General features: G+C 41.1%; 1 protein-coding gene across 1 annotated transcript in view; it reads left to right on the top strand.

The window, feature by feature from the left end:
• Positions 1 to 12,914: 12,914 nt before the first annotated feature.
• The window catches only part of LOC119648426 (mucin-2-like), a 37,570-nt gene continuing 31,169 nt past the window's right edge, over positions 12,915 to 19,315 (top strand). The window contains exons 1-2 of the mRNA XM_038050179.1: positions 12,915 to 13,082; positions 17,938 to 19,299. Of these exons, the coding sequence (XP_037906107.1) occupies positions 12,915 to 13,082; positions 17,938 to 19,299 (1,530 nt within the window). The remainder of the gene's footprint in view (positions 13,083 to 17,937; positions 19,300 to 19,315) is intronic.

Below are 19,315 nucleotides of genomic sequence, written 5' to 3'. Positions count from 1 at the left end.
ACTGCGAAAAATCTATCTACGTTACCTTGTCAATGATTAAGATACATGATTCAGATACACTCAGATACAAACATCGGAATAGTTCCTAGTCACCCAGAAGGCAGTATACTGATGGCCGCTAGCTATTCTACTAGAAATTCTCACCACTATATGCCTGCCACTTAAACCTCTATCGCAGAAATCCAGGTCAGAAACGGTTTCCTCGCAACCAGAACAGAATATTGGAATATTGCGGAGATTCAGAACTTAATTCTGCTGAAGAATGCGCCATCTAAAGGATTACTCTCTGAAATCTTATCCAACAAGAACCCATATTTCCGTACGTTACACTTAAACTTAATTCCTCCAGGCCTGGAGTTTTCCAGGGAGCTGGCATGGGGGCTTCATTAAAAAAAGAAGAAAATAATAAGTGGGTCGGCATAAATTTCCATGAACACTATGGATGCCTTATCTGCCTTCAGATAGTAAACCGATCTCTCACGGAGGCGTTTGATGAGTTGTCTTTCTCCATAATTGTTCTTCTGTTATACCTAATTCTAATACTTTGGATACTTCGAGTCAAATTTCGTCTTTCATGTCGCTCGGCATAAATTTGATTGGTCCTTCAATATACATGTATAATAACATGTTCGGCTAGAAAAATTGATTCTATAGCGTAATACTAACCCTTATTTAGTGGTTGCATTTCTTTTTCCATGAAGGAACATTTTTTAATCACGTAGTTTAGTTGGTTGGTTTTTTGCTTTATGCGGTCTTTTACTAACTAATCCCTAATAGTGTCCTTTTTCGTTCACTCTCGCATCCGTATGTTCAATAAGATGGTTGGTAGGATTATGATTGCTTCACAGGGGCATATATTAGCGTTTTCTGGACGCTTTATGAGCCAGCCGCCCGTCTATCTGTTTCTCTCTGTTGTCTATCCATTACATAGACTTTTCTCAGAAAAGAGGATTTGAGAGTTCCCATAATTGCAAAGGAAAGAGTGGACAATTTTTTTCATCGTCTGTAGCCATATAGCGTACTAAATTAAAGGGCTCTCGATTAGTACTTTCCGTGTGTGCAAAAGAAAGCATCCTGCACTGAAATATTCTTATATAAAGTAGCTACAAATCCTTTCTTATTTCGAGCGCTGAGCTTTCAATTTCCAACTTGCTAATATTTATTATTACTTTTATGCATTTGCCAGCTAGTCTCCGCATTATATATAACCCTAAAGATAAAAAATAGCTCATATTATCTGCCCACAAATATATGGTTTTCCTTCACCCCTTGGTGGTTTATAGCGCGTCAACCACATTTACGCACCATTTCTCGCGGTTACCCGAAATGCGCTTCAGCTCCTCCAATGACTTTCTGATACGCCCTCACCCCTCCTTTACTGTTCTACGCCAAGTGCACTTCGGGCGAACCACTCGCCGACCATCTTGGGAGAGTGGATTCCACTGCATGGCGTAGTCAGCAATGCAATTGTCGCACCTTCTTAATGTGTGATCTATTCATTATCACTTCATTCTTCCGATCACAGTACGTACGAGTGGCAAGCCTGTGTGCCGACCAAGTAAGTAATGTCAGCGCGGCGCACTCCGATGATATAGCGCAGACAGGTGTTGACGAAAACTTGAAACTTTTGGGTAACAGTGGAATTCACTTTTTCATATGATACTCCCATATAGCAACACAGAAAGAACGCTAGCACAGAACAGTGTCAATTTGATGGTGGTGTGGAGATATACAAATTGATCCAAGCCTTCGATGCTCTGGTCATTGATGCAGATAGGGAGAGTGCGATGACCCGTCAAACTGAGAACCTTGCCTTTGTTGGTGTGAAATCTAGAGTCATTTGACCAAGGTGCATAACCCGATGAGACAACAAACAGATGTCATCAGCGTAATCAAGGTATTTGAGGAGAGGTTCATCGTCCATTGAAAAAATATTGGTGATAGGATGCAACCCTGGTGCACTCCGCTTTGGACATCAAAATACTCCGAGATTTTACTTCGGTGCAGCACGTAATATTTTGCGCCATAATATGTCGCTCGAATAATAGCTATTACTTTCTCTGGAATGCAGTTGCTGTGTAGAGCACTCCAGTTACACTGTTCACTGTTCACATCGAAAGCTTTCTCGAAATCGATCCTTTTATCAGTAGTTTTTGCTTTCAAACTATCAAAATTTTGTAGGCATACTTTCTGTCATCAAAGAGCAAAATGTGCGAGTTTGAACCGCCTTGTTTAGACCTTATTTGGCCGAGGATGAGATTGGTGAACTACACTAATACACGGACCCCTCTTTTTGGATCTAGGCACAACAGGCAGGCAGGCACAACTCATCAAACATGATGAAGATTATCTCCCCATTGTTGTTGCCGAGCGGTTCTTGAATTCAATAAGCAGCAAGTAAAGCGATGATCGAATTCCTCATATTCCTTCACCATGATTCGAGGAGTGTTGGCGTCGTCAATGAATTAGAATTTTAAATGAAAGCTAACCTGCTCTTTTCCGAAGGGACGCCGCTCGTTCCGACGTCGAAACGATCTGCTTCCACATCGAGTTATTCCGTCATAAATGTACAACTTCTTTATGAGACTTTTGAAATGGTAGGGAGCACAAAAATAATCCTTCGATTATGGTCCCAGAGAAAAGTACTCTTTTTTGGTATGCCAACCCTTTTCTTCTTCTTTTCTTTAAATGTTGAAAGGTAAGGTTTGCCAATGAGAAAAGATTTGCTAGAAGAAATCACGGATAGAAACTCGGTAGTTCTTAATTAAAAAACAATCTGCACGTTTCATTCAAACACTGAAGACAACCAAAAAGTTCGACACCAAAAACGACATATACTCGTAAAGTGAAGTCTGTATCTACATGTGGCGGTTAGTAAATAGCATTCAAGAGGCTACACCAAATCAAACGAAGATTCATGGATATATGGGAACTATTAAATCCTACGCATACTGTGAGTGACATAAATTTGCTCCCCATGCATGCAATGGGGGGACGAAACATTTTTTTTACTTAATGTACCAGTGTGGGATATCAAATAAAAGGTCTCAATTAATACTTTGACAAACAGTTTCGACATAAGTTGCAGAATGGGCGAGTATGCAATCAAAATACGCAAACTTAAAGTGAGACCATTTCCAGAAACTACCCAATTCAAAAATCTGAAAAAAATTAGGGTGATACGCTTATATAAAATCCATATTTTCTCAGATAAACTTAACAATAGTATATTACCAACTTCTCGGAATTGACTGGGAACCCCCTTAAGTTGATCCTAACGATACCAATTTCGTACCAGCATAGATAAATCCTCCAGGTAAGATTGAAGTTATTACAGTGCAAACTTATCAATTTCGCATCTCAAACTATAGAAATAAGATACTGACATCATAATTAACGAGAATAATCGAATACAAGTGAAATTCTGAAGTCCTTGTGCTTTATTCCTCCTTCTGGACTCTCGTCACCAAGTGTTTCTTCTTTCCAAACTACCATAGCATAGTGCCACAGGAACCTGAGGAGTGTTCTTCAGAATCAGTTACCTTTTACTATAAGCTGAGAATACTTTCAGTAAGCTTTTAATCCGCAACTCACAGGAGAGTCACTACTATCTCGATGGGCATAGCAGTCATTGAATTAATAGTGGCTACCATTAATAAGGCATACATATGTACATCCTTATTAAGAAGCCTAGAAACTACACAACAGACCAAACTGCTGTGACTCTTTTTTGAAGTTCATGCCTTTTCAAAAGGTGTATTAACAACATGTTTTCATACTTTCTGCTGTACTCAACAATTGCATATAATATCCGTTAAAGTTGTTTGATTGATAGTACGATGAACAGTTTCGGTTCTTTCTTTGGTGTTCATTTAAAAACTAGAACTGGAAAACATAATCAATTTTAAATGTAATCCTTGCATCAGAGTTCATACTCTGCTGCAGTCCGCCATTTTTGGTAAACGGTGCTGAAACTACCCTACTCCAATAGCATAACCAATGCCACAAACTGTTTATGCATGACCTCCATTTTGATATTTCATATACATTATAAGTGTTTACCCATTCAAACTTGCATTATTTGGTTTATTTTCAAACAACTTAAGAATACTCCAATGTATCTTTTTTCTGGTATGCATAAACATCTAGCGTTTAAATTTTTCACTTATCGGGTTCAACATGTTACTCTACTAAGAGTTTTGGTACTGACAATTGCAAAACCTTATGATCTGCAGACTAAATATTGTGCTTAACTTCATGAAGTATCTGTTGATTTGAAGGACCAGCACAACTAAATTACGTGCCAATAAACTAAACAAAGTTCCTCCTTTCCGAAAGAAATAAAAATCAAAACAATTATGTGATAAGAAAGCTAAATGACCGTATTGTACATAAAAGTATACATGCAAGAAAATTATTTCAAATAAGTATTACAAAACGAACTAGCATTTTAGTTAGATACTTGTAGATGGGCGGATAGTGGAGGAAAAAAGTTTCACTTTCTACCTGTCGAACAAGATATTCCTGTAATACAAAGGTAATGCATTAAACTACATTACATTCACGAGTTGTACATACATAGATTGAAGTGGATACTAGATATATTTGGTGCTTAAACTTTATAGCACAATCTAACATGTGATCTGTGTGTTATGGCTGCACTTACACGCTGTGTAATGTGAGTATTTTGCATTTATCTAGTTTTTAAGATCTGACTATGTATCACGGTATATGAACACAACCGTAGATCATGTATAAATTCAAGTGTTCCATTGAAGAAATTTTGAACCATCAAAGGATTATTACTTATAAATATACTTTGATGGTACGGAAACCCTCCCGCTTTCTCAGGGGATCGAATCTTAGTTGTATGGTCTTAATGATTCTGCCACATGAAAGATTCTTCTATACCCTCACACCGACGGCAATAGATGTAACTGCGATAATTTTCGAACAACAAGGTCGATGACATTATGTAATTTTTTTAAATGCTTCATAAAAGAGATTGCGCAATAGAGTCCTGTATGTGGAGTAGTTAACTACATTTTTAATTTAAGTAAATTTGCAACCACGAATGTAAATGAATCTATGACAATATCCCATTTTAAAAAATACAGTAACGTCCACGGTAATTAAAATTAAAATTAAATCTAATAGTTGGTAGCGCCGAAGAGATGTTACAGTTGGAATCCCCATTGCAATTACAATAGTTGATCAAAGTCATAACGATGGGATAGCTACCGACTACCACTTGCAACTTTGTAATTGCAACTATGCTAGTTACCAAACCTTCTACTAAATTGTGTGTCAATAGATGTAACCGTTTCTGTGACAGACAGACAGAACCGATTTTAATAAGTTTTTGTTCTCAACCGAGCCTTAAAAAAGTGATCGAAAACTTTCATCACATATTCTTTCCTGTTTCTACATTTTTGAGAGATACGTACTGCCTTTCGTCTCGTTCCGGCTACCTCATTGTGAAGGAGCAGCATGGGTTTCAACTGTGACTGCGAGACTGGGCTAGAACTCACCAACTTCGTTGCGAGGTCTATGATAACTTCTCCAAACCTTTCGACTCTATTGATCACTCCTCACCAAACTCTGATCGTGTGAACTTCGCGCAACTATTGTCTTCTGGTTTATATTTTGCTTGGATGGTAGAATAAATTGCGTCTCCTTCACTAGTTGCATCTCGTCACCTTTTTTCAGAGGTTACTTAGGGCTATATTCTATTTCTGTTTCATTTATTTAATTTTATATTCAGATGAAGTAAAACTATTTTCTGTTGTCAACAGCAGAAAACTGCAATTTAATCTTCATTATATTGACGTTCCCCCTATCAATTCATGGATTCTATCCCTTACTGATCATCATCATAATTTGGCTACATCTTTTGCTTAAATACCAAAGTTATTCTCCTTACTGTTTGTTCCTTCGGAGTAAGCTTGATGAGTACTTGTCATCGAAGAGTCCGCTTCCGTTTGTGGATCAAATTGCCGGTTCGGTGTATCTGTTCTTTCTGGTGACAAAAGAAATGTATTTGGTCTTATTCACCTTTCATCAGGTTAGCCTTGAAAATGTCGCTAATGAAAGGGAAGAGAGATGGTTTCCTACCCCGGTTTCGCGCCGAGGTCCACCAATTCGATATCAGTGAAAGCTGGTTGGCGTCCTGACCTACGCTATCACTCCATCTCAGGTAGGGTTTGCCTCGTCTCTTTTTCTACCACAGATATTGCCCTTATGAACTTTCCGGGCTAGGTCATCCTCATCCATACGGATTCAGTGACCCGTCCACCGCAACCTGTTGAGCCGGATTTTTTCCACAACCACACGGGCATGGTATCGCTCATAGATTTCATCATTATGTAGGCTACGGAACCGGTCCATCCTCATATAGGGGGCCAAAAATTCTCCGGAGTATTCTTCCCTCGCACACAGCCAAGAGTTCGCAGGAGAAATTTTCAACGGTCTCAAAGTTGTAGTCTCCTATTTTTTTGTTTTCGTTTGGCCAGTGTGATTCGATGTTGTTCGTTCTTTGGTTTTTGGCGCTGACGTTGCCACCATGTACTTCGCCTTGCCTTCATTAATGTACAGCCCGAGATCAGGATGAAGGTAGACTGTACATCTCGGGTTGTTCGTCCCATAATGTCAATATCATCAGCGTAAGTCAGTAGTTGGATGGACTTGAAAAGGATGGTGCCTCTCGCATTTACGTTTGCATCGCGAATCACTTTCTTCAGGTTGAAGACGACTCATGATAGGGCCCCCCTTGTCATAGACCATTGTTGATATTGAATGGCCTCGAGAGTGATCTTGCTGCTTTTATCTGGCCTCGCACATTTGTCAGGTACTCATTCACAGCTGGGTCGACTGGAATCCGACGTCAAATCGCGATACAAATTCCACTTCCACCAGTGAGACCACCAACTTAGGTATGCTCATATTAATGTACAATTTAGTACCTTTTTGTCACATTTTTAATAACAGAATATTCCCGCTTTCCACTGTTAAAACTCTTTACTCTACTCTACATGACTCCGATGAGACTTCGAAGCAGTGAGCAATGGAGCAAATAGCTCCTAAAATACCGATGTTTGCAAAAATATACGGGGTTTGTCCCATAGATAAATAAATTCAACACCAAAATTACTCATCCCTCCGCGATCTCGACGTTATTACTAAACCTTCCCTCATCCGCAGGGGGTTTTCCTTGAGCCTTGTCAGAGGAACGCATCACGAAATTCCCTCGTGTACAACTTGCCTCGGCGAGGGACCAGCATAAATGAATCATGCATTAGCTCAAAATTTTCGTATCCAAATCTGAGATGTCAAAGCAGCAAGCTCTTTCACTTTAATCTATCAGCTCTGACTTTTCAATACCACATTATCTACATGTCGAAAAACCTGGTCCATTTGGTTTTTCCATGTGTGTATATTTTCCATGTGTATATTTTCCCCATAATAACCCTTCTTATCTGGACGAGAGATTCTTCAACAGCTGAAGTTTGTCATTTGTTATCCAGAAATCCAACAAAGTAAAGAAGTTGAGGAAGGAGGAACTGCCTTGTATTGGGTAAAATTGTTTCGTTGAAAGTCACATATACTGTGTTTCTGGAAAAATCATTCCCTTCATCAGTGTGCTCCTTCAAACCCGTTTAGCTAATCACATGGTACTCTTAAGTTCTTTCATCTGCAGCTTCCCCAGGAAACTATATGCCACTTTAATTGAACTTAACCAATCTGCTTCGCTGGTGACACTAAATATTTGTAAATGCTATTCGATGTGCTACTCTTTCAAATCCTCTGCCACTCAGTTCTCCTACTCTCCCGGCGGTCATCTTTATCATACCGAAGCTCCATCTAAGACTTCGTTGTAGACCCAGGTTCCTCAATGTCCCTTCCAGAACGTCTGATTATATTGCATACCACTTTCCAACCCTCCTTAATAGTTTTCATTCTCTCGTTCGAAGTATCCTTAAGTATTGCTCCGTGATAAGGTCCCCATCCCATGATTGTGATTGACTTGCCCTTAAGAAAAAATTCCTCAATTTCACCCGATTCTCCGTGTGAACTATCCTACACATGCCCACTCCCTTAAAACGCATAACCTTCCTCAAAAAAATGTACTCCTTTATTATAGTGATAAAGAATCGCTCAACGCCTAATACCGCAACAAATGAATACAGCCAATATAATCAAAATTATGGTAGAAGTAAGGATACATAATATGTTAATGTTGTGTTAATAAAAATAGGATTTATATCAAACTTTTCCGCATCACCCTTGATATTATGTCCCATATTATTGCACATTTTATAATTCTAGGATAAAGTTAGGTATGAATTTACAAAATATAGTATTGTACTCAGACTCGTGGAAAAAAGGGGGAGGAGAGGATTACCCCGGGCCCGGAGTTCTGTGATGGGCGCTGATTTTAATAAATTGGGTAAATCGTGCAACATCAGGTAGGCCCATATGATTTTCATTCCAGGTCTGATTTTTCCTAATTATGACCTGAGCATAATGTACCATCGGGATGGAAAGTATTATATTTTGATGCTTAGACTGCTGTTTGAGGATTGAGAGAGTCCTAAGTCCGCATCCAGTTGATGTCCGACCGGACCATTGGGAATTCTTCCATATTTTTGCTCCAGGGATTTCTCTTTTTTGAGCTAAAAAATTGGAGAGCGCAGTCACTCGGTCTTCATCTTCTGGAGGATATGGATATGGTTTCTTATTATTATCCTTAATAATTCCTTAATAGTTGACGTCCTTATTCATAGAGGGCTAGATGTATTTTTCGGTGACTAGTCGTAAACTGCTTGGAACACTTCCTTGCGAAAGGTGGCCGGAATGTATGGCCGGGGTCCCTTTTCCGAGTACTCGCAGCAGAGAGAGAGGTTCGAGCCGAACTCCCAAAATTTGTATTTGAGGTTGGATTTGAGGCTCTGAAGCACTGCGTCATCCTCCTGCGCCTTGGCGATAGCCGAGAAGTCGAGTGAGGCGGGCGTGTTTACCTTGGGGACACGTGACAACGCGTCGGCAGCTATGTTGTCCTGGCCTTACACGTGCTGTATGTCGGATATGAACTGGCTTATAAAGCTCAGGCGTAGAAGCTGACGAGGGGACGCTTTGTTGGGCTTTTGTTTTAAAGCATACGTGAGAGGCTTATGGTCCGTGAACACTATGAACGGCTTGCCTTCTAGGGAGAAACGGAAGTATTTAATGCTCAAGTACGCGGCGAGCAGTTCTCGATCGTAAGTGCTGTAGTCCCGCTGAGCGGGGTTCAACTGTTTAGAGAAGAAGCTTAACGGCTGCCAGACTTGATTCACCTTTTGGTAAAGAGCAACACCTACTGCAATGTCAGAGGCATCAACAAAAACGGCTAGGGGTGCATCTTGTTGAGGAAATGCCAAGAGTGTAGCGTCAGCCAGTTGTTGTCGGGATTTTTCAAACACGCGGACAGCCTCTTCAGACCACACAATCTCTCGTGTGTCTTTTGCTTTGAGGCCAGACAAGTACGCGTTCAAAACGGGACTGATGTTGGGCGGCCTTAGGCAGGAAACGACGATAGAAGTTTAGCGTGCCCAAGAATCTCCTCAACTCCTTCACAGTTTTCGGACGCGGGAAGCTTGTGATCACTTGCACCTTGTTCGGGTCGGGCTGTATTCCATCAGGGGAAATTAAGTAGCCGAGGAATCTCACCTGTGTCTGGAGAAATTAGCATTTATCAACGTTTAGGACTAAACCGGCCTCAAAGAGACGTTGAAAAATGCATGCGAGATGGGCTAAATGCTCTGACTCTGAAGAAGAAACGACCAAAATATCATCCAAATATACGAAACAGAAGTCGAGATTTCGCAGGACCGAGTGGATGAACCTTTGGAAGGTTTGCGCCGCATTGCACAACCTCGTCATCCGCGTGAACTCATAGAGTCCAAAGGGTGTGCATATTGCCGTCTTTGGAATGTCTTCTGAAGTTACAGGGATCTGGGGATACGCCCTGGTTAAATCCAAGGTCGAAAAGATGCGGCAGTTTGCGAAATGATGCGCAAAGTTGTGGAGGAGTGGAATGGGATATCGGTCAAGAACAGTCTGTGCGTTTAGCCTTAGCATATAGAGTGGGGAGACCAATAACTGTCTGAAGGTCTGCAGATACCCTGTTGGATAAGTTGCTCGAATTCTTTGCGTGCAATAGGCAGCTTCTGGGATGGTAGAGGAGGCACCTTTGGGAAGATAGGGGAATGAGGTGCTGCACATTGTGTTTCACTGGTTTACAGAGACTACATTCGGTAGTAATCTGGCTGAACTTTTGGAGGAGTGCCCGAAGTCAGTAGTGTCCTCCAAGAGTACGGAAAGATTGTTTTTGGGGTGTGATGAAATTATGCCTGACGAATTAAGATTGGTTGTGGAGTCTATAAGGGACCTGTTCTGCAAGTCCACTAGCAACCCATAGTGACACAAGAAGTCTGCGCCTAAAAGGGGGAAAACTGGCATCCGCCAGGATGAATCGCCACAGGAACATCCTAGGCAAGCAAAGACTCACGTCCACTAGCCTGTAACCGTTGGTGTTAATGCGCGAGAAATTTGCCACCGTAAGTTTTAAAGGTTGTGGGAATAGCCGGTGGTACCGGGGCACGGGAGGAACTGAAGCCTCCGTTGGCGACCTAGCGCTGTGTTCTGAGTGGCCGTCACCAGAACCCCACGCGGCCCTAGTTTTTTGTGGTAGGCGCAAATTTACATGGGAGCGTCCATCTGGTAGCTTTTTCACTGAATCTGCGATGGTGCCAACAAACGCTCGGGTCCGTAAGTTGTCCTGACGACCTGCTACCCAATCGCCCTTTGCGAGCAGTAGAGCGCGAGCGAGCTCGCGACCTGCAGCCCGGACGCTGAGCGTCCAACGTCGCCCTCATTTCCGCCATGCTGGCCACAAGAGCGGCCGTCTCGCGCTTTAGCTCACCTATTTCTTCTGAAGGCTACTGAACGGCCTCGTGGGACGCGCGTGCACCTCATGTACCTTATCAGCCACAGCGGCCAGCGCCTCCAAAGAACTGAAACACACGCAAGGACCGCCTGGATGTTCCCCAGAAGTCGTCACAGCCAGAGCGACTTAATCAAGTCGTCGTCGATCTTCCTCCCACCCAATTGCCTCATTTCGCGAAGCAATTGGCTGAGAGTTCGTCGCCCAACGTCAAACCTGCCAACAAGTGATCCAGCTTAGCTGACTCACTTACCGACAGGCGCTTAATTAGCTCCGTTTTTAGTACATTGTAGGAGGCCGTTTTGACAATGTCTGCCACCAGGAAAACGTCTTCTCAACCACGCCATTTCTATTTTTCTGCAAAATGAAGTCGACCACTCCGGTCGATGGTTGGCAAATGGCTATATTCAACTAATTATACAATTTTCAAATCAGTTGGCAAGGCCTACTCCACACGACAACTATTACTCCGTGCGAAGTGCCAACCCTGCTACGCCACAGGTGAGAATGTCGTCATATTATGCTGGGCTGTGATCGTTCTAACAGAATTCCATAAATAATCAAAATTAAAAGTTACATAATATCGTAAAGAAATTGAACCATTTCTTTATAAGAAAGTATTTTCAAAGTCATATTACATCGACTTAGTTACGTTAAAGTACATTTGCAAATGAAAGTTGACACAACAACCCAAACTTCCGAAAATCGACTTTGGGCGTAGTACCTTTGAGTGCGCTCATTCCCAAAAAAACTAAACCATAAACACATGAGTAACAAAATAAAAGTTTCAATCACACAAAATCGCAATCATTTTCCTTTTGTCGTTCGTGTCGGCTGTATAATCCCCTCATCATATTTTTTTCCGGCCTCGAAAAACTATTACCAAAGTAACCCACTTGATTTAATCCACTTAAAAAACATTCCAAACGGCAGAAAACAATAAAAAATTCCGCTCAATAAAAAACCTACACCTTTTCATTATTTCTGCAGGCTATCTTGTGACTTGACATTACTAACATGGCAATAAAATTGTTAATGCCGCGAAGTCTTCTATTTTCCTCCATAGACATAGTTTTGGCAGTCTAATCTGGTCCCTGATCTGCTTTGAATGAATCCGTAATTGAAAGATAGTTTAAGGAAAACATAAAAAATATCAAAACAGAACAGATCTTAGTGAAAGTGATTGATGGCGGTAATGGTCATAATATTGAGACGGTTATTCCAGTGTTATTGATGGTAACCAACCAAGTCATTGCTTCGATAGAAAGGTCTTAATTTTATGATTGGCAATTAATTCAATTGGAAGGAAAGATTGGAAAGCTTATTGTTTTCCATGGTTTTGAAACGGGTTGAATCAAGATGACACTGAGTGGCTTGGCTAGACTAATTCAATACTCAGCTTTACGCACCATATTATGTGAATTCTGGAGTGTCTTCTCATATTTTACCTAAATTAGGCGTACTTCCTGCCGCAAAGGTTCATCTTCATCAACGAGTTCTCACCGATGTGTCTTCTGCCCAGTGGACAAAATTGAAAAGCATCAGCCAATTCCAATGACTCTTAAATCTATTTATTCCATTTGAAATGGTTAGCCACTGTAACGGACTTCAATGATGTTGACGTAATTATTCAGATTGACGCATGAAATCTCTAAAGAGGTACTATCGCTTTCGAAAAGGCTTGATCTGCATTTACAGTATTTCAAATAAGACATCAGCTCCCGCTGTCCCTTATTTAGTAATTCAAGCTGTATTCATCACAATAGGCTAGTTAATTGAATTACCCTTAATTTGATTGTCCTCAATAGATAATCTAGCTTTTCCTCCAAAAGTTTATGGTATTATCATTAAAATTTAATTTTTCCATTTCATTTGGAAGGGAGTCTTAAAGTGGGCTTACGGATAACTGCTCACAGTTGGGTCGAATAATAAGATGGTGGCGTTAATTGAGTGTTATGCTTCCCATCCTCATGTTTCGGGCTTCAATCCTGGTTTGGTCCTGGTTGTTTATGCAACGTTAAACCCGCCTTGCTACTGCATGCTTATCATTCTTGTTAATATTAGCGTTGAAACATATTTGCTTGCCTGGATAAGCAAAAAGGTATGTAATAAACAAAATTACCAAAGGAAAACGAGAAAAAGGCTTTACAAAGTAGTAATGAGGGACATGAATATCAGACCAACGAAGTATCTTTTGTCACAAGATTTTGTACTGAATTTTTTTTAGTTCCCGAAATATGTTATTAAGTCCCCTTATGATAGCATAACCAGGGTATAACTGTACGGCCATTAGACAATTCAGTTCAACAAAATCAAATTGACCCTGACCATTTGACAGGCGACATAAAAGCAGTAGGATCACTCTCGAGACCTTTGTAGTGTCCGTGGCTCAAATCAAAGCCATCCAGCATAATGATTTTTTATATTCAGCCCCTTTAACGTCTCCATTTTACTCCTCGCTATTCCTCATGCCAACGTTAACTTACTTTAAAATATTAATATTAAAGTGGAAATTTTTCTTCTCAATTGTATTAGCAAAACTCTCACCTTTTGACTTCCCACAAAACCTTAAAATTCATTTAAATATTTTCAAGGTTAATATAGAAATTTGTGGGCTAGCAACCTGCAAATTTTGAAACTCTATAGCTACCGAAACGTCAACAACCCCTCGAATAGAGACTGATCTTACCGTTATGACCTTGGCTATTGAAAAGGGACTATGATTGATTTCTGCAATGTGCGCGCGATACTCGACAACGGTTACGATGGTCCTCAGAATGGTCGCTTTCTTCAATTTGAACGAGAATTCCAGCGACACAGTCTGAACATACTGAGCCTAAGCGAAATGAGATGGTGGAACTCTAGAGAGTACACCTCTCCCTCTTGCCACACTAATGGCAATGTGCTTTTGTACTGTGGAAAGCCACGTAGTAGCAGACGGAAATCCGGTATCGGGTTGCCTCTGACAGCTACTGCAAGGCGCCTTCTCTTCACCTGGGAACCGGTTTCTAACAGACTTCTAACTGCAAGATTCCGGTCCAGGTAAAGGAGCATCACAATTGTGCAGTGCTACGCACCAACGTAAACTTCGGATTCAGTGAAGAAGAATGCTTTCTATGAGCAATTAGACGCAGTTCAGGGAAGGTTTCTTAAAAGCGATATTGTGACCGTAATGGGTGATCTGAATGACAAGATGGATTTGACAAAACCTTCCTCGGACATGTGATAGGGAAACACGGTATCGGCAACCGCAACGGTAATGGTGGGAAGTTCGTGGATTTCTGCAACTTTCACCGCCTCGTCATTGATGGCACATTATTCGACAGAGCCTGCAATAAGGTCTGTTGGATTTCAACTGACCGATGACGTACGAGCAATCGGATCAACCACTTCGCGATCAGGAGTAGATTTAGAACTTGTCTCCTGGATGCGACATCGCTTTTGAAAGGGATCACCATCTGATGGTCGCTTACGTTCGCTTGCGTATTGCGTCCGCCACTTCTCGCAGGGTTGAGGAGCTGCGAACCCCTAACTTCAACATCGACGGGTTTGTATAACCCAACTGTCGCTCGATAATGGGAGAGCTATCTTGTTGATCGGGCGGTAGATATAACAATCAATATTTTCAGGTGGGTGAGAATATCGATGTTTTTATTCTCGGGTGCTACACAGGTCGTTGGTCATGTCCCGAAGGGGCATCATTTGGTCTGGCTGACTACGGAATCGTGAAAGCAGATCGATGAATGAAAGAGGCTGATGGCTGCAAGTGATGGCGGGCGTGACGCTCTCTCATCCGGTGAGATTCCTCCACTTTTGGATGAAATGGCTAGTCACCGTAACTTGCGAATACGGACTGTTCCTCCAAGCAGGAGAGAAATTATTTCGGCCATCAATGCACTCAAACGGAATAAAGCCGCTGGTTTTGACGGTCTTTCCGCAAAGTTATTTCTCGCTGCAAATGCAGTTCCTGCAGATCTGTTGCTTCCATCCGTACAGAAATCTTGGGAATCCGAGACTTTTCCCCGAGAGTGCAAGAAAGGGATTATCATCAAGGTCATCCCAAAGATTGGGACCCGTTTTGAGTGTGACAATTGGAGGGGTATCTGCTTACTCTCTACCGTTGCAAAGATAATAGCTAAAATAATTCTGGAATGCATCAAAGAATATCTCGAAAGCTTGGTTTCCCCTCCAGATCCTCTTGCATTGACCATGTCAGCATCCCATGGATTATTTTGGAACATTGCGCGCGGCTTAGATCTCCGCTTCACTTGCTCTTCATCGAGCTTTCAATAGCATAAACAGGGAGTGTATCTGGAGTGCAAACGTGATGTTGTCGTTGTCCTCCAACTGGAAACAATAAGGATAGGAGAATACGACTTTGAAACCTATGATAATTTCTCCTATCTACGCTCGAAAATCACAACTGATAACAACTCTTACCAACGAAGTCCGCGCACGCTAATTGGCAGCCATAAGAGCCTACTTCCACTCGAAACGTCTCATCACAAGGTCAAAACTGTACAAGACAATGCTCTTATCAGTCTTCACAGATCCTTCGGAAGAAGTTTGGCTCCTTACAGGAGGATGGGCATCTACGTAGTTTATAACGGTACAACGAAATTTACTAGGGATACCACGACCATATAGGCATGGATAAAAGGTGGCTGAATAGGCTACGGTGGGCGGATCACGTTAAAGTGTGCGTCTTTTACAATTAACTCCAGTAAATTATAAGTTACTCTTGTCCAAACTCCCAATTTTCGCACATCAATCATCAGATGACTCACCCGCTTCTTATCCAATCTAACCTGGGAAATATTTTTCCACGAATGCTCAACCCCTCGCTTTTCGTCTTCAATCAGATATTACGTGCCCCACCTTGCTAATCCACCCCTTTTCTCCTTCACCTAGAGTACCCTAAGACGCTTTACTGCACCCCTATTATCCCCATTTTTATCAATGACCACCACTTTTTCCTGCCTTCATCTGCCAATGCTCGCTCTTCTTTTCCAATTTTCTTTCTTTCAGCATTTCATTTCAAAATTTTCAAAAATCTAATAAATTTACTTTTTTGCTCTGCTTTGTCTAAAAAGTTAAAAGTAAAAATTTCAACCTGTTTATCTCCCTCCTAAACCCAATGATCCTCAAACTATTATCATTAAAAGTATTTGTCTTTTTATGGGTTTGCGTAAAACAAAACCTTATTAAAATCGGATTACTGTCTGTCTGGTCGCCCGTTTGTCTGTTACACCTTATATCTCAAAAACGGTTACGAAATTTGATAAAAAGGTGGGGCCTGTAAAACTTACTCATGCGGTGAGTAACATAGTTCCACGTTGACTTTAAGAGGGAGGGTGTCCATATATTCAAGGAGGGTATAAATTTTGTTTTCCACCGGGTGTAGTCATGTGGAGTATCAAATGAAAGGTCTTGATTAATACTTTCCGACACCAGTATTAGCTTTGACATTGATTGCAAAGGGAAGGAGTGCGGCGGTCAGTTAATTCAAGGACCCGTTCTCAAAAACCACCCAACCCAAATATCTGAAAAGAAATATGGTAGTCCATGTACATGGTATCTAGGCCTCAAAATACTTTCCACACCGATACTTGTCTAAATAAAGCTAATAATAATTTATTACCATATTTATTATAAGAATATTTTCCAATAATTGAGTGTTAACCTCCTTATCCTAGAATGATCAACGCCGTAATATAGGCTATACCATAGGGCATAAAACTACCAAATTTGGTGGAAATTGTACTATTATTAACAGATTTATAATAAGTCAAAGTTAATTGTCACTTTTGTACAAATTTCTTGGATTCTAAAACTTTGAATGTCAGTATCATACTGAAGTGAATGACAAACGAAGTGGATAAACATTACGAGCTAGGTGCAAATGGTACAAATACCCACTTAAATATGCTTATATAAGAAATACACAAAACCTTTCATACCTGAAGCGCTTAGCTTCCGGTTTCCCGACTTGTGTTTTGTTTGCCATGCCATGTATTTTGATATTGACAACTAGATGTATGTGAACAATTATGGTTGTTCGTTGTGTCGCTGTGAAATTAGCAGCAGTGGAAACGGTCATGGGAAGCCGGTTCAGAGCTTAGCTAGCTTAAACCAGATTCTTCAGTTGGGTAGGTTCTGAGAACGAGACTACTTTCAATTTTGCGGCAGACATTTTGAATGCTCACCTGCTAGGGTTTCGCCCAATATCAGAAATAAAATAATCATTTTCAAAATGTGCTCATTTAGGCTTTTTGTTTAATACCGCACATGGCTATATTCTGTGAAAAAAATTTTGCTCTCCAGTTTCACATATATAAGGAGTCCCCATGAAGCCAACACAAAGTGATGTAACTCGTTGCACATGTAGCGGTTCCCAGACCACATATTTTTATCAAATTTTGTGCCGATAGCTCTAATCGTTTCGGAGTAAATCTGGTGTGACAGATAGACAGACAGTGAACCAGTTTTAATAGTCTTCACACGAATCTTAAAAACAAACAAGTGGATGGAGTTGTACTTAGTTACCCGTAGATCTGAACTGTCTTCGGTTTTGTTGTTTGAGCTTTAAAATATCTTCCCTAAATATCTTCATCATTGCACCCTTTTAATTCAAGATCAACTTTCGACTTGTTGAATTCCCCACCCTCTCCAAAAGTCTCAACTTCCCTTATCTACAATGATGCCCCTTTCTACTCTTTTCAAGCTCTGTAAATTTCTGATGAACTGTCCTATTTCATCTGACATTATCCTTCGGAATGTATCATAATACATTACACGCGGTGCATGCAAACTCGATATTTACTTTCACTCCTCGAGCCCGACACTAGAGCGGCATTAAAAGGCTACAAAACACTTTCCCTCTTTCAGCTTTATCTCTCTTTACCTTATATTAATATTAATATATTAATTTTGTAACGGTTTTAATTTTCTTCCAGGCTCAAAGACGGGGTCATGTGCGATACAGTCCTGGTGAGATAACAGCCGAAGAATCACATGACGTCAGTTCATTGAATCTTTCAGTACACGCTGATCACACTACACGAACTAACCGAGTGCGAGCAGCTAGATATGAATCAACAACTCCATCAACATCTACAGCACCTCGAGGTCGTGGTCGATTTAATTCCCGACAAGATGTAATTGTGCCGGATTCTACACAGAAACCCAGCACAAACCGATTTCGTAGTCGGACGGAGAGCACAAATATTCCATCCTCATCATCTACCATAAAACCTACTCGAGCGCAATTTACCTCTCGAGGCAGGGTAACAAGATCCTCGACAACAACATCTAACCCCACTGTAAATGCAGATGAACCTACAAAGATTCAGATTCCGACAAAATATGAGCGGCGAACTCAAAGACGTACCACAGTACCCAGCTCTACTGAGGTTGTAAGATCTACTGCAGTCCCCGCTTCAGCTCAGAGACGGTCTTCAATAATCAGCACGACTGAAACTCCAAGATCTTCAGCAACAACCCCTTCTTCACAAAAACGCTCAACGACTACCTCGACTGAAAGCGCCAAACCCATAATAGTGACGCCGCAACCAAGAAGAGGGCGTAGCAGACAAGTAGTTACAGAGACCTTACAAACCGTGGCCACTACAACAAGCCGATCATGGAAGGATGGCACCAAACGAAGATTATCAGCTAAACCTACTTCAGGGTCCAAAAGTATAAATATTTCTGGAGATATTGAAGATGAGAATTATCCAGAACATTTCAAACTCCTTTTGAAATCAAAACAACCATCGTTAACTACTAAACGTACACCAAAATCGAATGAAGTTTTCGATAGCGCACCAAGTCCGTCTTCTAATAACCCTGTATACAAACCACGAAAAATAGATGCATTCCGACCTCGACCAGTGAGCAGACCCGATGTACAAGTAACGTCAACAACAACGTCTACCACTTCCACTACGACGGTTAAACCGAAACCTGAAAGGAATTCATCCACATTCAATAGAAAACCCAAATACCTTCCACAAAAATTAGAAAAAAACCCAACACTAGCAAGCATCCCGCCCAAAGTCCAACGAAGATCCAGCACCAGAAAGCTGCCATTCTCCCCACTACGATCCAAATTTCAATCACCGAACACTGAATCTTATGAGGACTCTACGATAGAAAACGAAATTCAGGCTGAATCACCGACTCCCCGAAAACGAAACAAGTTCAGTTCACGATTCACAACGGAAGCAACCGTTTCACCAAGGATTCCAATATTTGCAGGGCGTAGTCGCGAAAGGCATAGTGAAGAGCAAAATGATAGTAAACCAGCAAAGTTTGATGTGAGTTAGGATTTGC

Source organism: Hermetia illucens, chromosome 2, assembly GCF_905115235.1.
Source record: "Hermetia illucens chromosome 2, iHerIll2.2.curated.20191125, whole genome shotgun sequence".
NCBI classification, from domain to species: domain Eukaryota; kingdom Metazoa; phylum Arthropoda; class Insecta; order Diptera; family Stratiomyidae; genus Hermetia; species Hermetia illucens.
Note: the sequence above shows the minus strand (reverse complement) of the source record. Positions and strands in the feature narration are given on the sequence as shown.